This window comes from Neolamprologus multifasciatus, chromosome 8 (genome assembly GCF_963576455.1).
Source record: "Neolamprologus multifasciatus chromosome 8, fNeoMul1.2, whole genome shotgun sequence".
NCBI classification, from domain to species: Eukaryota; Metazoa; Chordata; class Actinopteri; order Cichliformes; family Cichlidae; genus Neolamprologus; species Neolamprologus multifasciatus.
The window spans coordinates 5,009,334-5,030,570 of NC_140446.1; the positions used below are offsets into that span (position 1 = coordinate 5,009,334).

General features: G+C 40.5%; 2 protein-coding genes across 8 annotated transcripts; one reads left to right on the top strand and one right to left on the bottom strand.

Annotated features, from left to right (window-relative positions):
* Positions 1 to 1,504: 1,504 nt before the first annotated feature.
* Positions 1,505 to 8,117, top strand: cbx1b (chromobox homolog 1b (HP1 beta homolog Drosophila)). 3 transcript variants are annotated; one of them, XM_085169673.1, is made up of 6 exons: positions 1,505 to 1,621; positions 3,616 to 3,697; positions 3,940 to 4,096; positions 6,373 to 6,526; positions 7,516 to 7,610; positions 7,709 to 8,117. In XM_085169673.1, the coding sequence occupies exons 2-6, from the start codon at positions 3,643 to 3,645 to the stop codon at positions 7,848 to 7,850; spliced, it is 603 nt and encodes a 200-aa protein (XP_085025799.1). In that variant the 5' UTR covers positions 1,505 to 1,621; positions 3,616 to 3,642; the 3' UTR covers positions 7,851 to 8,117. The 3 variants fall into 3 exon arrangements, with proteins under 3 accessions (XP_085025799.1, XP_085025797.1, XP_085025798.1); XM_085169671.1 differs by having other exon boundaries at positions 1,557 to 1,749; XM_085169672.1 differs by having other exon boundaries at positions 1,557 to 1,738.
* Positions 8,118 to 10,848: 2,731 nt separating this feature from the next.
* nfe2l1b (nfe2 like bZIP transcription factor 1b) lies at positions 10,849 to 20,542 on the bottom strand. Of its 5 annotated transcripts, none has more exons than XM_085169622.1 (6): positions 20,314 to 20,542; positions 18,518 to 19,344; positions 17,242 to 17,463; positions 14,666 to 14,755; positions 14,075 to 14,233; positions 10,849 to 13,949 (listed from the first exon to the last, which is right to left on the bottom strand). In XM_085169622.1, the coding sequence occupies exons 2-6, from the start codon at positions 19,073 to 19,075 to the stop codon at positions 12,570 to 12,572; spliced, it is 2,409 nt and encodes an 802-aa protein (XP_085025748.1). In that variant the 5' UTR covers positions 19,076 to 19,344; positions 20,314 to 20,542; the 3' UTR covers positions 10,849 to 12,569. The 5 variants fall into 5 exon arrangements, with proteins under 5 accessions (XP_085025748.1, XP_085025751.1, XP_085025752.1 ...); XM_085169625.1 differs by lacking the exon at positions 20,314 to 20,542 and adding an exon at positions 19,850 to 20,306; XM_085169626.1 differs by lacking the exon at positions 20,314 to 20,542 and adding an exon at positions 19,701 to 19,843.
* Between the last annotated feature and the right edge of the window lie 695 nt (positions 20,543 to 21,237).

Genomic DNA, 21,237 nt, shown 5'->3' on the forward strand with positions numbered 1-21,237 from the left:
ATTAGTTAGATCACTGAAGTGTGTATATTAAAAATAAATAAATTTTAAAAAGGGCAATATAACGAATAACAATATAAATAAATAATTAATCATTTTAATCTTTTACAGCTGTGCTTCCAAATAAATAATAATAATAAAAGTAATAAATATTTAACTTAACAGTTTAATTCAGAATATTACCTTTAAAAAATAAAATAAAATAAAATATGAGGGTAAATGAATAATTTTGTTCAGTTCTTCTTCCTAGATTAGCTGCCAAACAGTCACACCTCAGGTTTGTGTCTGAAAGCTTGAGTCCTCCACTAAGTGGAAACCAAACAGAAATGTTCAACTCATTTATTTGTTGTGTGGCGCATTTTGAGCATGCCTTCTCCATTTGGATGCCGTTGCTATGAGTAACTACATAATCCAAGACAAAGCTGACTGTGTGCAAGCATCATTTCCCACACTCCATGTTTAAAGTAGTTATAAAAGTCTTTCCCTTGTTTCGACTTGTTGAGGCCATGCTTTCTCTCAATGAGCCACAGGCAACAGCTAGTTAAGGTCTGCAAACACTCCCTGTTAACTGTAGACTTTAGTATATTTAAATTTATGTAGGGTGAGGGTCTATTTGATCTGGAAAATGCCATTAATTGAAGCCAGAATATCTGAAAATGTTAAAATGATTATGAAAGACTAAGTTAAAATTACAAGATGCAGTGGTAAATGAATTTATACATTATTAACTCCTTGCTCTATGTCAAACATAATACGCCAAACACATATTTCTGCATTACACCTTCTTGCAGCTGGTTTTTAGATTTATAGAGCACATATTATTAATGCAATTTGTACTCTTACTTTTTATTCTTCCTCACCTAAAATGTTTTTTAATCTATCTATCTATCTATCTATCTATCTATCTATGCAAGGTGTATATATGCCTGTACTGCTAATTTAGCTTTTTAAAATAATAAAGTAAAAGTATTTGATACGAAAAACACACTCGTTGTTATAGATACATTATTATATATGAAACGATTGTATTGCTTATGTAGTCATGTTTAAAATTAAATGCAATTAACCAAAACACAAAGAGATGTAAACATTTTTCATGACACAAAACTATAATAATTTATGGTCTTTCGCGCTCAATTTTGGTCAATTATCGTTACAGCTTTATTTGTCTAATCATTTTTTCATCTTTATCTTTTTATGTATTTATTTCGTGTATTTTTCTGTGATATAAAGAACACTGTATTTAAACAGGGTTAGCTCAGGACGCCCGCTGCCTCCCTGGGACCCCGGCAGTACCGCTTGGTAGTCCTCCCCGCCTGGGTATTTATCCAGCTGTGCACAGATTTATAAAGCACCTCGAGCATCTATAACCTGTGTTTATAACGCAGGGAGGTCCGCTTCGTTCATCTCCAGCCCGGCGTTTGCGCGCATGCTGCTTCCGTAGATCTGTATATCGTCCGCACGGAACGTGAGTGGCGCGTGCTGGCGCTGAGCGTTCCATCCGCGTGCTTCGCGGTCTGCGGAGGGGCCCCTCCTCGCGCTCCAGCGGGCGTTCCCCCCTCCTTCTTCTGCTCCCTTCATACCAGACGAAGGGGCGGAAACGACACATTTCGCCGTGGAGAAGGTAGCGGCTCTGTGTTTCGAGAACAAACCGACACAAACGTTATTACCGTAAACCTGCGATAGCCGTAGCTGTTTCATTTCGGCTCGGGCGGAAGTTTTAAAACAAACCGATTACACTGTAAGTCATCGGTGAGTTCCATTTTTTCACCCTCCTCCTTCCAAACGTGCTCTAACGCTGGATCGTGCATGAGGCTAACGTTAGCTAGCTGGAAGGTTTATTTTAAGTCAGTATTAAAAAGACACCTGCTCAGGAGACTAGCTCCGCATACTGTGCGGTTATTCGCGGTGTTTACATCCGACAGGCATACCTGAGCCGCTACATTAGTTGCTACCACGAAGGCAATATGGAGGAATCACCAGCTAGCTGCACACTGGGTCCTGCAAGGCTTTTGTCGTGCGCTCTTTTCTTCTGCCTCTCGCTCTCTGCTAACGTTAAAAAGAATCCCTTCTACACTGAGCACAGAGGAGTATTTTACACCGCGACGACGCCCCTTTCCCCCCCAAAGTAGTCCAGTTTCTTTTTTAATTAGCCCTCCACGCTGCTGGTCAGCCGCCGCCAGGTGTTGCAAATCTCACGTTATTGATGCTGACTGCTACATGTACGGCCATAGATGCCTCCCTACTCTGCCTCCGCTTTATTATTAATCGACTAAATTATGAATAAAGCCAGAAATGTTGGAATCGACATACTGGGAGGATCGATACTCATTTTTGTTGAACCTAGAATAAAATAAATAACACATATGGTCAAATCTATTGTTCTTTAATAGCTGGGCAGCCTGTTCTCATGAAGCACACACCAAACACATTCAATGGGATTATTTTAATCAATGGGAAATGAAAAATGTGGAATCAATAACAAAAGCATCACAATTTTAGTACTCTGAATTCTTTGAGGCATGAGTAAGATCTGACAGATCAGCTTTGCAGAATGAACCATTACTTTCTTCAGTTTCCACCATACATTTGATGTACCTCTTCCCTGAAGTGAAAAACCTTTAACACTCTTTCCTCAGTGGCAGGTTGCACACCTTATCATTACCAAAACCTTTCATCACGGAATGAGAAAAAGTCCCAAATCTGAGAATACACCTGTCCAGTTACTGTTGAGTCAATGACTGCCGCCTCCTCTTGTTCTCCACCTGTCCTGCAACCCCATACCATGAATGAGTGGGGATATTTGCTTGTTTTCTTCAGGCAAAAGTTCCAGCATCACCTTCTCGACCAGCCCAGATTCATCACTGAACATCTCTTTAATCCAATAATCCACCACCCATGATTGTTTTTTTTTGTTAGCCCACTTTCAGCTTGTTTTATTTTCCTGTACGGAAATCCCATTTCAATCAGCCCCTCTCTTTCACTTCTGTCACAAACATTAAATAGATTTTCTTCTTTTTTTTGCTTTTTGCTGTGCATTTCTATCATGAGTTTTCTGTTTGAATGATCCAAATTGTAGACACAACTGAGAACAACCTCTTTAGTCAGATTCCCTAAGCTCATTAGGGTCACGCTTCACCATCAACAGCTTTTGCAGACTTTTGCATATGTACATTTACTATGGTTATGCTACTTGAGCTGAAAAACATGCAATTTATTAAGGTAATGAAGCCAGAATATCAGAGATTTGTTTATTTGTTGCAAAGTGAGAAAAGAGAGAAAAAAAGCTGAATGAACATCCTCCAAGTGTGGTGATTCCATCATTTTTGCTGGGGCTTGTATATGCAATTGTCTTACTTTGCACTCTGCAGAAGCACATGGAAATACCATTCTGTGATCTTATATCATGTCATATAAGGTTATAAATCATGGTTAACATGAGGCAATGTAGATTAGACAATCACTTCTTTGCCAGAAAAGCTCTTAAACCTTTAAAAAAAAAACCCACAATCATAGGCTGATTGTAATAATCGGCATTGCCTCTCATGCTTCTCGTCATTGAATCCCATTCTCCAATGCTGTTTTTTTCCAACATGCAACAATCTTGGCGTTGACCAGGCACCTGCGGGTCCCCAGGTCTACCTGATGAGTATGAGCCTGACTACAGAACCCTCTAACGATGGTCCCACTGTTACAGAAGGTTTTAAACATCATTATTTCCTAACATGAATTTCTCTGTTTCACTTGTCGTTGTGCGATTAAGGTGTGTGTCAAGAAATGAATCGTGTATGTGACTCTATAAGTGTTTGTGGTGCCATTTGAACTCGGCAGACACATGTCAGCGTCTTTAACTCTGCAGGCAGTAAGAGTTCTCAGTTTCAAGCCACTGAGGCATCTGGGGCCACAGATGTGTTCTCATTTCCCCTGTTTGCAAACCGACAGAGAGCAAAATGACTTCGGTTGAGAAGAAGGACAAGAAGCCAGATGAAGTGGCCGAGGAAGAAGAAGAGGAGGAAGAATATGTGGTGGAAAAGGTTCTGAATCGACGGGTGGTGAAAGGCAAAGTAGAGTACCTTCTTAAGTGGAAAGGCTTCTCGAAGTAAGTGTTTAAAAAATTAATTCATGGGTCACTGGTTGGCTCATGTCAGCTCATTCACACTTTTATCTTCACCTGACAACCCAGATTTGCCTAACAAACGCCAGGTGAAAGATGCACTTCTTAACATGAGCTATGCAAAAATTAAGGTTCCTGCTAGGGCTGTTTGATATAACGATATATATCGGATGACGATATAAAACCGTCTATCGTTTCATTTTACGCTATCGTTTGTTTCGTGGTGTCGCAAAATAAACTGTTTACGGCAATATTTTTTCATCGTTTTGATGGTCACTGTAGTGGCTATATTAATTTCTTAAAGTTCTCTGTTTCTCTTATATTTAATATAACCACACTACAGACGGACAAGCGCCTGTTTTTATGCGTTGTGGTTAGCAACAACGACGGTAACAGCGTCGCGTGTCCGCTTGTTTATGTTCCATATCAACCTTTCACAATAAAGCTCAAGATCCTGTTAAGACTTTTCAAAATAAACTGAATCACGTGAAAGAGCAGATTATTTACGGATGAGAATTAAAAAAAGAGCCGCCAGGTGCTAAAAAATAAACCTTAGACTCAAACGTTAGAACAGGCTTTTCCCCGCAGCACGCCGTGTAATAAATACTCACAAAGAAAACGGCGGCTGTTACAACTTATGTCTAAAACTGTAGTTTCATGCATCGGTTAAAACACTGGACTCCAGCTACATGACGCGTAGCTGGAAAAACTTCCCGCAAGTCGAGCTGCCCGAGATTCACAGAATTTACAGAAAATGTTACATTTTTGTGATTTATATCGTTATCGGACGATAGAATTCTTATATTGGTATATGAGATTTTGGTCATATCGCACAGCCCTAGTTCCTGCTGTTGTTGGTTTTCTGTAAACGGTTTTTAATGTTTTTCAAGCATCATTAAAGGTTTCGAGTATCTGGTTCTACGGCAGCTCGGTCTGCTAGATCTGATAATATTCAGATCTAACAAGTGTTTTTAATGGAGGTAGAGTCATATGTGCCTCAAAGTTTTAATGAATATATTTGTTTCAAAGGTTCACGTCTGTGGTGTGGGTACGTGAAGTCTAAGGAGCCAGATGTTGACTGTGAAAACAGCTGCTATAAGAGTTGTCATTACATGCAGCTTAAAATCAAATCATTTTGAGTCACCCTTTATTTTTTTTATGTTTTTCTTCCAAATCTTGACGGTTTCTCAAAGTTTTTCTTTGGACACTGGCTGCTTTTCACTCATTTTCAGTCCAGTCCTTGTAGCTATTATCAGAGGAATTGTTTTGTAAGGTACTTAACACTGACCTTTGAATCATTTAAGCAAAAAAAAAAAAGGCACCTAACTCAATGAATGAATTATTGTTATGTTAACACATAGTAGATGATTTAGCAAAGAACTTATAAACCATTTTTAAATTGTATGTTGATGCACTTTTTTATTAGAAGCCTGTCAAATCATTTGTTCCAATTTCTTTAGTTGAATCTAAAAAAAAATGCCAAAGAAGACACAGTTTGACTCACATTAGTGTTTTTGCACCAACAAAGAGATTTCTAAAGAACTATTTGCCAGAAAATTGGCATATCTGGGTGGGTCCTTAAAAAGTCTGATCTGTCTGCTGTTCTCTGATGCCTCCTATGAAATAGCCCCAGTCAAGAAGCCATTCTTAAGGAAGGGAAGCAGGCTGACTTACCAAAATACTCTAAAACTGGACTGAAAATCAGTGGTAACAGCTGTTGGGGAGTGATGAATCCAAAAATTTTAATTTTTGGTTCAAATTGATGTCAGTATGTACGGATAAGTGTCTACAGCCCACCGTTAAAACACGGTGGAGGTTCAGTCATGTTATAGGGCTGCATTTGAGTCACTGATGTTGGGAATTTTGTCAAAATATCTGGAATCAATATCTGCCCCCACCCACCCAAAAAAACCCACCAAAAAACCACCAAAACATCAGATCTTTGATCTGACATGCAATCTGACTGGCAGTGGCCTAATTTTTCAGCAAGACGATGCCAAAAACACAGCAAATACCTGGATTAAAAATGGACTGGCCTCCCCAGAGCCAGTGTGTGAGGGAAAGTTATTGTATAACTTGCGTAAGTATCTTTGCAAAAAGTGAGAAAAGCATCAGGACTCTATGTTATCAGACTCCAGTGATACTCAGCTGTACTCTGGAAGCAGCTTTCGCATGATGATAGTGGAGAATATTTTGACTGTAAACATCACAAGCAACTAAATGAGGAGTTAAATCATATTTTCGTGTATTTAAATCTACAGTGAAGATAACACGTGGGAACCAGAAGAAAACCTGGACTGTCCAGATTTGATTGCAGAGTTTCTGCAGTCCCAGAAATCAGCACATGATGGAAAAAGGAAGGCAGCCGGAGAAGCAGAAGGAGACGACAGTAAATCAAAGAAGAAGAAAGATGATGTGAGTCCCAATTTTTCCATGAGTCTCGTTTAATGCCAAGTTATCTAAAAATACACTTCACTGTTAAGAAAAAAGGAAAGGAGCACTTAACCTGATATACCAAAAAGTCAGGATGTTGTGTAAAATGTAAACAAAAACTCAATGCCGCGATAAAATTCAAAACAAGCTAATTTTTTTGTGTTCTGTTGTCAATAAAATACAGGTTTCATTTTTATTTACATTTTACACAACATACCAACTTTTTAGGAAATCGTTTCTAATTTCTTGAGAACAAAATGATGTGATAACAGTGGAAAGCAGGATAACCAGTCCTTTGATGACTGGATTAGTTCCTGTATGCATTCCCAACAACATCTGGGCATGCTTCTTCACCTCCTCCTAGACCTGAATCATCAGTCTCTGGTGCTGTTTAGCCCCATTTGATGTACCAATAGTGTCCCAGAGGTTCTCTGTTGGATTCAGGTCAGAACATGAGGGGCTTTCCGTGGCTTCAATGCCTTCAACGTTTAGGACTATGAGGCTGGGCAGGACAAACCCTGGGCTCTCTGCACCAGCTTAAGGTGGTCTGACACCAGGTGTGAGGATTTCATTCCAGTACCTTTAACCCAGAAGTCCCCCCCTATGATCATCATTGACCCACTTCTCAAGACTCACATCTATCAAACATGCTCAGTGTAAACCTCTTCCTCTTATCTGTGAAGAGAGCCTGGTGCCAGTTGTGGACCTGCCAGTTCTAATGTGTTTTTCTTGTGAATACCAGTCAAGCTGCAGAGTGCTGGGCTGTGAGTTAGGTCAGAGCCGTGTACATGAGTAACCAGCTGGAGGTTGTTTTGTTGGGCTCTGGTAGTGTTCCCCCTGTTCCTCCCAGGACCTACCAGAAATGTCTTGTATGATCGATTAGAAATCTTTTTGTCTCCGATTTGACGGTTTTTCTGTGGGCATCCTGTATCAGGATGGATTTAAGTTTTATTTTGTTTCTTGATCCTCAGACAGAGAAGTTAAGGGGCTTTGCTCGAGGTCTGGATCCAGAAAGGATTATCGGTGCCACAGATTCCACAGGAGAACTCATGTTCCTCATGAAATGGTGTGTAAGTGTTGCCCCACACGTTGGGGAATTCAAATGCGCCATTAAATGCGTTTCTACGGTAGGTTAAATGACTTTTTCCTTTGCCCTTTTTAAAGGAAAAATTCAGATGAGGCGGACCTTGTGCCGGCGAAAGAGGCCAACGTCAAGTGTCCGCAAGTGGTCATCTCTTTCTACGAAGAACGGCTCACCTGGCACTCGTACCCCTCCGAAGACGAGAAGAAGGATGAGAAAAACTAGCACAGGGCGAAGGGGCAGGAGGAGAAGAAATGTCGTTTTGAACTTCAGTGTACTTTCCATGAGGGAGGGGAGGGGAGGCGAAGAAGGGGGATGGGCCAGAGGCAAGCAAGACATCCTGGACTCATTAGTCTTCTTGGCGTAGTATCACTCATTCGATTCTACTTTTATCCAGATCAAATCTCCATGTAAATATCCTTCAGATTTGCTTGACAAAAACCAGCTCAAACAAAGCAGTGTTAATTTTCCCTTCACCAGGCTTTCGATGTCCTTTCCACATCTGGCTCATCTTGCTATGACATCGTATCAGTGAGGTGATGTTTTCATTTCTTTCGCGTGCCATTGTTTTTACTCTGTTTATCAGCGCTCTCCGCGGCCAAAACTGTGTTCATCTTAGGCGTTTCCTTAGCATCCGTATTGATGTACGGTTATGAACAACTTCTGTAATATTTTGTTCTTTGGTAATCTTTGTAGTGTTTGTCACGTCTTGCTTGTCGCTTTTGGAGAATAAACCACTTTTTGTTACAGTGGCGTTGTGTCACTTTAAATTTGAAGATAATTATCATCTTTATATTCTGGTTAATTTATCAGACTGGCTAAAAATGTGGTTTTATTTCAAGGTAATGTAAAATGCCTCAATCTTTCTGATTTTCTTTATCACATGCAGGTTAAAAGTCACTGTTGAGAGAAAAAGTTGGATTGCATTTTAATAAATGCCACGATGTAAAACAGACCATCGGAACAGAGCAGGAAGTCAAACAGTGTTTCTGCTGTCTGGATAGCCGGTTACTTCAAGGTAAACCATTGCTCGAGGTATAATAACTGACTTAAAGGGGACCGATTAAGGCTTTCTTTATTTTCTGGCAATTATATTTGCATGACAAGCATAAAATTGCTGGATTGACTTCAGCCAGAGACACAAATCCCCTCTGGGGTTGAATAAGGAAGGGCATCCGGTGTAAAACATGGCTGAAAGTAAACATTGACCGACTTTCAAACAATATGTGAGATCTCAAAGGTGAGTGTGTGCACGCAACTCAGCACCATTTCAGGCAGGTTTTTCCCTACTCTTGACCATTTATGATGTCAAAGAGTAAATATTTCTAATCTGATCATCTCAGGCACAGCAGCAGTCCCACCCAGGTGCTGTTTGAACAGGGCACATTAAGCTGCAAAACCAAACTTGAAATACAAGTGCACGGAAATGTTGAGGTAATCTGTCAGCTCTACAGAAGCATAAAGAAAGAACAAAGGAAGGCAAAGTTGGTGGTTTACATTCCTACCTCACCTATTGCTCTGGGTAGTGCCCGAAAGAATGAGATCGCAGATACAAGCGGTCAAAATGAGCTTCGTCTGGAGGGTGTCTGGGCTCAGCATTACAGATCAGGAGAGGGGCTCAGAGCAGAGCCAGTGCTCGACACTGAAAGGAGCCAGCTGGAGTGGTTCGAGTATCTGACCATGCCTCTTGGATGCATCCCAGGTGAGATGTCTTAGGCATGCCCTACAGGGAGGACACGCTGGTGAATGATATCTCTCAAGAACACCTCGGTATCTCCCTCCAGAAGAGCTGCGGGAGTTGCCTGAATTATTGATGTTTTAACACACCACATCCAAACCTTGTTTGCAAGCAGCAGAAAGGTGGCTTAAGGGGAGAGGATGACCTGAGGGCCTGGTCAGTATTAGATAAATAGGGATTATTTTGAGCTGTGGATCAAGCAAAGTTACTCTAAAAGAAACCAAAAATAATAGAAAAAAAGGAAGCTGAGAATAAACCTTTTTCAGGTTGTTCACGGTCAAGGAATCTAGTGCCTTCGCCGACTGGAAGCCTGAAACATGGACAACTAGAACACAAGAGTCACGGGTGAAAATAAAAACACTTTATTAATCAATAAAAACAATTCTTGATTGCCAGCAAATACCTCAAAACGGAGGGAACTACATCCAAACTCAAAGCAGAGGGTGTGACCATTAATGGAGACGTTTTTAAACAGACTACATAAAATCATAACAAACACAAACATGAAAATATTTACAGAACAAGACAGACAAAAAAAGTGCACTAAGTAGTAGCAGTACTAAGTAGTTGGTGTTACACTGAAGTGAATGTTAACCAGAGGTTCATGCCTGAATATCACATTTAATGAGGACACTTCTCCGTTCAAAACTGGTTTTTTTGGACATCATCTTAATGTTGCGAGTTCTGTTCAGCCTCTTGGAAAAAGATCTAGCCTATCTCCTATCTCAGCTGACACAACGGACCTATTTTATTTATTTTTTTAAGAAGGTGATATAACACATGTACTGACAAACTTCATTCAAATAGACAAGTAATAGCACTTCTACTTTGAGAACATTTTTTTTAAATCACTCCTCTCTTTCGTTCTCAAAACCCATAAAAGTGACGGAAACGTTAAATAAAGGCATTCAGATCAAAGTGGCCACGACACGTGTCGTCATTTCACACATTCGAGTTGCTTTTGCGTTATCACTTGCGTGGCTCGCTCTGTTATAAACACAAAAACTTGATTGAAGCCAACACTTTGGCTTTACAGCAGTTTAAAAAAAAATCCTCAAGTGGTTTTTCGTACAGTCGCAACGGCGTACCAGGGTCGTTCAAAGTAAAACAAAATCTACAGGGCGAGGAGAATCAGGCAACTCGATTTAAACTGTAATTATAGAGAACTCTAAAAAATTCCCAAGAAAAAAAATTGGCAAACATGAGTAGAAACTGAATAGAAACTCGCAAAGTAGTTTTTTTTGTTTTTGGTCATTTTTTTTAGTCAAGCAACCTTATCTAACCAAAAAAAACCTGTTTTCTTGTTACAGCTTTATGTTTTTGAATTGATCTTTTCTTTTTCTTTTTCCACAGTTTCCTTTTTTCTTTGTGAATTTACATATTCTTTTCTCATTCATTTGCAACTAGTTTTCTATGAAATTTGCATTTTTTTCTTGTGAATTGTCTGTTTTTTCTCATAAATTTGTCTTTTTCTTTACAACAGACTTTTTACTTTTTTTTTTTAAACTGTGAATTTACATTTCATTTTCTTGATAATTTTCCACCAATTTTCTGCAATCTCTGCAATTTTAATGTAAATTTCCATTTTTTTCCTCATGAATTTGCCTGTTTTGTTTTCCTAAAATATCTCTTTCAACTGTAAATATTCTCCTAATTCTTTTTCTCTTAAAATTTTCAGGTCTTCTTCCCATAAATTTGCCAGTTTGTTTCTTGTTTCTGGTTTTGAAATAATAAACAAGTTTTTTCTCTTCAATTTGAGGTTAAAGCAAAACAATTCTGAGAAAACAAACAACAACAACAAAAATCTCTATTCTTTTGTCTCAGGCCTTCACCTCAGCTTCGCCAAGCTTTTTAAATTGTTTTCGCCCTTAACTGGCCCTAATACACTGTTGTATTTAACATTTGGCGCATATGTTACTTGAAAGGGAAGTTGCTACACCCCAGCGTCAACTGAGCCTGCCTTCTGTTAATGCTAAAAATGGGGCATCCAAGAAAACTGAATGACTTTGACTCAAGACTGCCTGGAGTTGGTTTTAATAATGCACTACTCTCTGGAGCGCCTGGCCCATCACCGTTATCTTGAATTCTTCCTTTAATTACAGGCTCAGAATTTAGAATTCAACAAAAAGGGTGTAGGCGTCTATGTAAAGCTGATGTGGCTAGACCTATAACCTTGCTTATACTACAGATTATGAACAGTTAATAAGAGCCTTCCTAAACGCAGCTCCCGTATTTAAACCTGCAGCGAAGGAATAGCGACAGACACGGCAAAATGCATACAGCCAAGCCTTTTAAAGACAAATTACAGTGCTATGTATAATTTATAAGGAAGTCGATACATTTTGCAATGCAGCGTGCCTCCTCCCTAAATCTGCTCCCCTTCAAAGACTTCACCTCCAGGCCTCTTTCAGCAGTGACCAGCGCAAGAATGCTCTCAGCCTCCCACTCCTCTCATCTCAACATCCACCTTCCACACATCAAACCCGATCTATTTATGGCCTTCTAAACTTAGATGCCACCTGACTCGAAAACTGGAACCTACAGAATTAGAGTGCAGTGTTGGAGCATTTAAGATGTATACAGATCACGTGATGTGCACCAAATACAACCTTTGGTTAGTATAGGTGTTAATTGGCATCCTAAAATAATGGACTTCCTTTTGGCCTTTGGTATCTAAACTCACAACCATCAATGCATTTCTTTGCAACTTAAAAGCCTCAGTGACTATGAAAATCACCAAAAGTCTCCAGGGTGGGATGTGATCTGATAGTCCTTTAAAACCTTCGGTGCATAGGTATTCCAAACATCCTCGACAGTGTTCTTGTACTCCCCCAGTCCCTTCTTTCACCCTGCAAAACTCCTCCATCCTCAGTGGTTTGGTGCAAAAGGATCAAGAGCAGCTAATTTTTTTTTCTTCTTCCTAATAGCTCGTTTTATGTCCTTTTATATCCCTCTTCTCCTCGTCTAAATAATTAAATCTCAGTACTCGAACGAAGAGCTACTTCTGCGTCAAAGTTGTTTCCAGGAACAAAAATTGTAGGAACAGAATGAAACGGGAGAAACTAATGCAGGAAGAGTAGTCAACAATGCCATTTTTCTACTCACCACAATCTTCTTAAAGGAAATAAGGACATCTCTCTCGTGTCTGCAGAAATCTTTCTTACTGACTTAGCAAAGTTATAGAATAAACAGCAGTTTGTGCTCCCTCACTTCTTTTTGTCCTTCTGTTTTTTCTCTGGCTTTCGGTTCTGCTCGGCGGTCGTCACGCCGCGGGGCATGATGAGCACGCTGCCGTCGGCGCTGTACTGCAGCGAGTACTCGCTGGGAGGATAGGGCCGGCCCTCCTCGTCCCGCAGCTGAGTGAACACCTCTTGGTACAGGCTTTGCATCTTCTGCTTCATTTGCCGGATGGAGCGAATGAATTCCATCTTCTCTTTCAGCAGGCGGGCCTTGTCACGCCTCAGATCTTGGACGCCCTGCTCCAGCTTTATGATGGTGTCCAGCTTGCGTTTGCGGCAGTTCTGGGCTGCCATTTTGTTCTTCCCGCGCCTGCGGATGTCACGGATGAGGGCCAGCTGGGCTTCGCTCAGGTGGTGCTTGGCTAGCAGCTCGTTGAACTCTTCCACGGGCAAGTTGATGATCTTTTCGTTGGAGAAGGGGATTTTCATGGCCCGGGCTCTGCGCTCGTCGCGGCTTGAGTGCTTGTCGAGCAGGTCCTGAGGAGGCTGAGGCTTTGAGTTCTGTTTGTCACGGACAGTCTTCTTCCCGACCGAAATGGGGAGCTCTGGGTGCTCAGAGAAGGCAGAGGAAAGCGGCAGGTTGTAGGTATGATTATGGCTGATGCTGTCAAGTTGAGGGAGAGTGTGGAACTGGGAGGGGTCCTGATAGCTCATACGGCAGAGCTTGCTATATTCAGGCTGGTAACCTCCAACAGCTCCTTCCTCTGTCTCTACAGTGGCCACCTCAGAGTCAGTGCTGTAGCCCACAGCTCCTTCCTCCGAGAAAGTGGCAGACGTTGAAGAGGAGGAAGCTGCAGATGAGCAGGAGGTTTCTGAGCTGCTTGGGGAGGCCGGGCTGTGGCTGGAGTCCAAGGAAAGACCAGAATCTGAGTCAAGCTCATCCTCCAACTGGGACGCCTGGGCCTGACTGAAGCCCTCCTCCATGGCGAGGTCCAACAGGCTGATTTCGTCAAGCATCGACTCCTCCAGCAGGGTGCTGAAAGGATCGGGGAGGACAGGGGTGGAAGTAACGTTGTTACTGGAACTGTTCACGTGTGGTGGGAGAAAGATCCCAGTTAGGTTGGTGGCTCCAAATGTGGAGTTGATGTTAGTGGAGTTGCTGGACGAGGGTCTAAGTGTGGCGGTTCTTGGGGCAATGCTTGCCGAGTCCAGCTGAGGGTTAAAAATCTGGGGGAAGTCTTGGCTGCAGCTGGGGAGGGAAGCCTGATGAAGGCTGACATCCTGGTTTATTGGTGTCGAGCGAGTAGACAATTCAAAGTTTCCCGCAGTGTTTGACTCAGTTGTCCCACTTATGGCACTTACGCTGCTTGAATTGGTGTGGAGAGAAGTGTTGTTCACTTCCATTGCCTTAAAAAAACAAGTTTAAAGAGAAAAATTCATTATTTTAAAACAATGTTAAAATAATTTCAGTATTTTGAATTTAATGTAGATACTTCACAAGCAATCATGAGGACAAAACAAAACCATCTTACTTGTAGCTCCATGATGGCCATGATGTCTTGCCACTGCTGCTCCAGGTCTAACTGTGGTTCTGCTGAGGGCAGCTGTGGCACCAGAGGGAGGCCCTGAGATGTAGAAGGAACTTCTTCATTGGAAACGGCAATTTCTGGGCTGACAACCGGGGCTGGAAACTGATTAAAAATATCACATAAATTAAAAAATAACTTGTTTTTTACATTATATGTAGCTTATTGTGCCAATTTAAAATATGAGACTGTAGGTCTGATTTATCTTTCAGCTGCACTAAAGTAAGAACTGCTCAACTTTTGAGAAAAGGGGAGTGCATCGTATCTCATCAGTCAAATCCAAGGCATCCTACTTAGGCTGCTCTAGCCTGCCTTGAATTACTGCTTCCTCCACCCCAACTCCTCACACTCGTCGATATCATATTTGCTTTTCCTGATGGCTGGTCTGTTCTGTTCCCTAGTTAGTGGTTTCTGCTGCTGCTCTCACTGCCTTAGGCTTTCCGCACATGTATGTGGGAGGGAGGGGAAGGAGCGATGCCACCAAAAAAATAAAATATGTGGCCATGACAATTTCAACAGCAGATTTTTCTTTGTTACCTCAGTTTCTTCTCCAAAAGGGAATGTGGCCTCCAACAGCCTCAAGCATTCTTGTAGAGACAGTGAAGTCTGTGTGCCGAGAGCTGGGAGCTGGTAACACAAAACGAAAGGTAATAATCTTAAAGTGTTTTCACAAGAGAAGCTCTTATATTTTATTTGTCCAGACAAAATGGCTTTTTTTGTACACACATGAAGAAGTTCATATATATGAATTGGTATGGGGGGTTGCTGCCTAAATTTGAATAATTATCCAGGGTATAAACCAGGGCTTCCCTCACCAAAGACATTCCTAGTTGACAAGTAGTTGCCATTTTAGGCCAGCAATTCTTAAACTGTGGGGCACACAACCAGGGAAAAAATATGGAGTGAAACTTAGTTAATTGAAGGTCGGCTTTTTACTGCATATTCAGAACTCTGGTGCTCACCAAAGTGGCTGCAGCCATCCCATCAGAGGAAAATCACCAGGGCGATATAAAAAAAATCAGATACAAATATTTTTAACCAGCTGTTTTTACATGGGTTTTTACTGGGGCTTCTGAAATGCCAGGAAAAAAAAGGTGTGAGAACCACTGTTTTAGGTCATTTGTTAACTCTTTGTTACATCTTTTTAATTCACTTACATATATGCTTTTTGGGGGGGATAAAAAAAAAAGTTTTTTTTAATTAATTAATTAATTAATTTTTTACTTCCTGGTAGGAGAAGAAAATCTAATCAACACTTACATTACACAGAAATACAACAGCGAAGTTTAAAAGCAAAAATATACATTTTACAAAAACACGTGCACCCAGCCTGGAAAGCTCCTAATCTAAGAGTGGTCCATTGTGGCTAACATTAGGCTACGTGCACGTTTAAACAGTAAATCAGTGCTTGAGGTTAACAACTGACTCACCTGAGGGGTTTCCGGGCACATTATTGAGGTCATCCTTTACCGTCTTTAAATGATATCACACTTTGGATTTATAGCCCAAAAACTATGCAAATGATTTTGTCAGTTTGTGAGCGGTTTTATTTTTTTTTTTACGCAGCCAATCAACCAACTCAAACCCGATCATAGCTTCTTAGTCACTAACTTTGCCAATAGAAATCAAGACATTGCTTTCTTAACAGTGCATGACCAGTGCTTGTGATTGTTTCACATCACAAGCAAACTCCAGCAGATTCTGCTTGGAAGCAGACTGAGACCCTCCTTTTTGAGGGCTCTCCTTCTTTGGGCTTTCACACCCTGCTCATATTAGCTCAAACAGTTTAAGGCCGAAAGCATCAGTCATTCCGACAGTCCAGCTCAGGGGTGTCCAACATGTGGCCCAAGGGCCAAAAATGTCTCCCAATGTGGGGGTTTAAATTATTATTTTTTTAAAGGCAGAAATTTGCGACTTTTCACTGTATTTTTCTCTTTAAGGAAAAATCACCTCATGAAAGTCTGAACTGTTAACCTGAGGCAGAGATCTGAGTAATCGTCATTTTTACAACCTTCTTACTAACAAAGAAATCACCCATAGCATACAATACTAGGCCAAAAAAAGTACTGGATAAACAAAAAACAAAACAAAAAATAAACCCAAAGGAGGTTTTTTTGGGGTTTTGTTTTACTATTACTTTCATTATATATCAGAAAAAATGTGTGTGTGTGTGTGTGTGTGTGTGTTGGGGAGGGGGGGGGGGGATTTCTGTGAATTAACAGAAAATTTCTGTTTTATTTTACAGGACAAAGTCCAGGAAACGAGCTGTCAATACTTTTTCTGTAATTTTACCATGCAGCCAGTTTCCTTTGATTTCCTGCAGCAGCATTTCTTTGTAATGTGGAAAAACAGACACAGTCAGAAATGCACTTACTTTTCTAAATACATCTCGATCTGGTCATAATTGGTTTAAAAAAAAAAAACAAAAAAAAACCCACCCCTTCTTTTAAGTCTAGCTGCTAAAATTTTAAGACCTAAACAGACAAATTCCTGTAATCTCTCATTTGTTTCTTGGACTATTAATGCAGTCAGTTAATACTCTGTGTATTTGTCAAGTCAATCCCCAGCTAATGTATCTAATCAATATTTAACACACATTTCTTTTGCTTTTGATTTCGTTATGGGTTTATATAAACCCTGTGCTTGACACTATGCGTCTCTATGCAGTTGTACTTTTATGGTGGGTAACATGAGCTTGTGATTCTGAACTGCCTCTGGTTCTCTGGAAAATTCTCTTGGATGTGAAGCCTTAAAATAAATTCAATACAGTCATGTGCGTCTCTGTGAAATGAACTTCTACCTTAATCTAACTGCAACAGCTTGATGTGCTATATATTACCGGCTTGTGTGACTCAACAACGAGATGATGCTATTACATACATACTGAGCAATTTTGATTTTGAGCACAAATCTTTAAACTTGCAACATCTTGGTCAAATGCAGCAAAGAAACTAAGAAAGTCTCTACATTTATAAAATTAATACTGAGCAGAGAAAATTTTATTTTTATCACCAGTGTACAGCTCCTATTTTTAAGTTTCCTTTTTATGTCTTAAAAGGCAGAAGTCCGACTAAAAACAATAGCATATAATGAAAGGCTTGGTGTTAACAAACCTGCTCAGGAATGCTCTCTCCAGTCTCTCCATCCACTGGTGGAGCCCCTTGTAAGTTCACGCCATTTCTCCAGCTTTCTTGTTCCTCATTCCTGTCTTTGTTCTCCTGTGGGCTGGGCTTCTCCTCCTCGTTTTCCTTCTGACGGTTGCTGTAGTTAAAAACTTCTCTTCCTGCGCCAAGATCAATGTCCTGTCGCCATAGGATGTCAATCAAGTCAATGTCCTGAAAAAACACAGAGCAACCATTGAAAAATGGCCCTGTATAGAGAGGAAAGGTACTTTAATAGCCACATACTGACTATCAACATATTTGGCATGTGCACGACTAAAAATATGACCTAATATATGATAAATCGTCACTTTTTATTAAACCTTTTATATGGGCCGTTTTCATCTGAGAGTGGATATAACACAAATCAGATGATGTAACCGTGACATAAACACTTGGGCACGGTAGTTATCATGTGATCAGAAAGAAGTCTTGCTTTATTGCAATCCAATAATGACTGTGAACTCGATCTCCACAGTGTCAATATGGCCATTGTGTGAAATGTGAGAAATAACAACACATAAACACTAAACGTAAAAAAGACAAACAAAAAAATTGTCTAGTTATCGTGTCTTTCCTTCCATTTTAAGGTAAGGAAGTAAACTTCGGGGGAGGGAAGGGGGGGCTGCTCGTCATGCATTTCAAAGTTGGAGAATGTTAAATATGGCCAGAACCCCACAGCTGTATTAAATGTGACTCAACTGGTTGGACTAAAAATATCACACACTGATAAAAGACCTAGGGTGGAGGCTGTTTTTATTACTCACCGTAAAGCTATGTTGAATGAACTTTTTTGTATTTATTTTTAGTGAAAACGGATACTAAATACTGGATTTATTAATAAATACATATATACAATGTTTTCATGTAACAAAAAACATTTTTTCCTCTCTTCTTTCTCTTTTTTTGTATTGTTTTTACTTTGCTAGGCTAGACTACTCTTAAATCTGCCATTCAGAACATAAACACACATTCACACCATATATATATATATATATATATATATATATATATATATATATGATTTTATATGGCCTATATGTATCATAGTTACTGTAATTATTTAAACTATTTTGCTTTATGCTGCGTTTAATTTTTGGCTTCTGTAACAAACAAATTTTCTCATTTGTTGAAAAAAATTGTATCTTTTAACATAACTCAAATCCATAAATTCTGCTAAATGGAGAGCATCTACATTTTGATTGATGCTCTCCTGGTGGAAACATACCTCTTTTGTGAGATCATCATTGCCATCCCTGTTGCCGTGCTCCTGGTTGCCCTCGGGGGCCACAGCTCCCAGGCTGCTGTCCGCTGTGTTCAGACTGTATGTGGATTCAGGCGCTCCACTTCCTCCCCTCATGGCCGGGGTAGCGTCAGGGTTGTTAACGTCCTCTAGGCCGGCCCCATTGTCCAGGGTGATGGTGGGGCTGGACTGGCTGCTGGCGGACACCACAGTATCAGAGTCACGATGCACTAGCCAGGTGTTGAGCTCTGTACTGGGCACGAAGAGGCGATCCAGCTGGCGCACCTGGTTTAGCAGCCGTCTAGTGGTGAAGAAACGATCGAGGTCCACACTTTTTGGATGGATGCCATAGCCGTCCAGCGTGTTGCGCAGGTTGTGAAACTGTGTCTGGGTGTAGGCTGAGCTAGGCCCCAGGATGATCTCTCTCAGTGGGGGCAGCTGATTGTTTAGGTAGGTGTCAACGTCCACCCGCACCCCAATGAGACTCAGAAGGATGGTGAACTGAATCAGGCCCTCTGTGAAGTACTTTTTCAGGTAAAGCATTTCTTTACAAAGGAACAAAAGGTGAAAGTAAAAAACAAAAACAAAAAGGGGGCCAACTTTCTTGGATCAATAGTTCTCCACTACCACTAAAAGACTGAGATAGATACATGAACATAAAAACCAGTTAAATATAGCAAAAGGGGAGGGTTGTCAACAGGATTATCTATGTCAAAAAGCTGTATAGGATCCAAGATGAGGTTTTCACTTTTTTAGAGAGTCCAGTTTAAAGTCAAAGCTCTGCTCTTCAAAAGAGTGTCATCATCCCATTCCTGGCAAAAGTGAGAAATAAATGTGTTAATGCTCTTTTGCAATAAAATTAAACATTACAATACATTCAGCCCTGAAGCACGCCAAGCCTTACCTACCTACATTTGCATTAGGCACATGTTAATGAAAACAGGACTTGCTAGCCCATTGCAACCACTCCATCCTCTAAAGACTAAATAAGTGATGTCGGTTCGCAACGCGCAATGCCTCCTCATTGCTGGACATTCAGCAGCCCAGAGATGGTGAAGAGAGAGCTCCAGGCATCACCCCACCCTTGACAGGACAACTACTTCGTGTGGGTGCTGCTGAAGGTGAATGAGGGAGTCCAGAAAGCTCGCTGGGCTGCTAGCATACGCACCAATGTTAGGTGGATGGCACGGTCCCTCCCTCCTTTCGTCCTTACGACGTTAGCTGTTAGCTGCCCTGCCTCTTAAAATCCGGCTATCGGTACTACGCATTACCTTATTACACAAGACAAAGTAGCTGTGATGCGTTTTATCCACTTACCCTTAAAAAAATGATAGCTTTCTCTGTTTATATTTTAATTTTAGGACTGCCTACTTCCGCTGTAGCTAGCATCAACAATCTCCCTAGCAACAAGTGGTGAAAAGGTGATTGACAGAAAGTACAGCCATCCACATGCTTTGGGCGCAGCGACGACACATGACTCCAGTAACTCCCGACCAATAAGAATAGGGCAAGGGCGGGGTTGACAGAAAATGCCCAACTACTATTGGAACTCAAAACGTACACTGTGCTAGCCTTATGAGCTAGTTTTCTTCTAACTACCTAAACAATTAGTTAGTTTAAAAAGTAACGTAAACAAGATACACCGCTATGTTCATTGCCCTCCCGTAAACATCACTTTTATTAATTTACGTGTCTGCTAACGCTAGCTTGCGCCGTAAGTCAATGCGGTTTCGCCGCACAGTATGTTATTTAATTTAAAACCTTTTGCTTGTAATACTTACGCATGAAGATTTTGCAAGTGTGCCTTCATGCCTCAAAGTCAGCTTAGAATAGTAATAAGTCCTTTTTCATTAAAAGTTCCACAGTGATGCCAGATACAGCACTCTCCAGCCTTTCCTCATTGAATGGCCCACCATGACTTGCAAAATTGCTAGCTAGCCCGGCTAGCCTAGCAGCGCCGCTTGACACCAAAACACGCTTTCACACAGAGCATGCGTAGAACATTCTAGTAGCAAGCTTTCATCAGCCGACTGAAAATTCCCCCGCTGGTAATCTTCCACAAGTGTACGACGGCAAAATAAGATGATAATAATAATAATAATGATAATAAAAAAGGTAAAAGGTGAGGACATGCATGTAAAATTTCGAAATAAAAAATATTTTGTAATGTTTTGATTTACAAGAAATACAAGAAGTAAATATTACGGGAAAAACACGCAAAATTACGTGAAAAGGGGGAAGTTAGTTTACTTAAAATATAATTGGAACATTTAGAAAATCAGGGATTTCCTTTCTTTTTCGTTTTTTGAGTAAATTATCAGCAGCTTTACTTTTCAAGGTTCAAGCTGGGGAGAAATTCAGTGCATTCTACAATTGCAGGCCATTTTCTGGCCCAGCCATGAATTTGAAAACAATATGCACAAAATATTTTAAAAAACATATGTCCTGAGACTAAATGTAAACCTAGTTGTTGAAAAAGTGGTTTCAAAATATAATTTTAAATACAAAATAGCTCTTGAGAACCCAGAAAAATCAGTGTTAAGTTATAAATCCACGCTTTTGTTTTGATTTTATTGACCTCTCTTGGAACTTTGAAACCATTTTTATTTTTATTTTGTAATTTTCCATAGCAGGTTGTGTCTCACAGCATATGTGCAACGCTGTTACTGAAACCTTTTTAGCCTGTAAAAGAAGAACGAGTGGTA

Excerpts from the sequence above, each read along its gene's own strand:
- cbx1b (XM_085169673.1), top strand. The coding sequence starts at position 3,643 with ATGAGTATGAGCCTGACTACAGAACCCTCTAACGATGGTCCCACTGTT. Across the intron at positions 3,698-3,939 it reads TGGTCCCACTGTTACAGAAG|AGAGCAAAATGACTTCGGTT; the intron begins GTTTTAAACATC and ends GCAAACCGACAG. Across the intron at positions 4,097-6,372 it reads AAGTGGAAAGGCTTCTCGAA|TGAAGATAACACGTGGGAAC; the intron begins GTAAGTGTTTAA and ends TTAAATCTACAG.
- nfe2l1b (XM_085169622.1), bottom strand. The coding sequence starts at position 19,075 with ATGCTTTACCTGAAAAAGTACTTCACAGAGGGCCTGATTCAGTTCACC. Across the intron at positions 14,756-17,241 it reads GAGAGAGCATTCCTGAGCAG|CTCCCAGCTCTCGGCACACA; the intron begins GTTTGTTAACAC and ends TTGTGTTACCAG. Across the intron at positions 14,234-14,665 it reads CTTTTGGAGAAGAAACTGAG|TTTCCAGCCCCGGTTGTCAG; the intron begins GTAACAAAGAAA and ends ATTTTTAATCAG.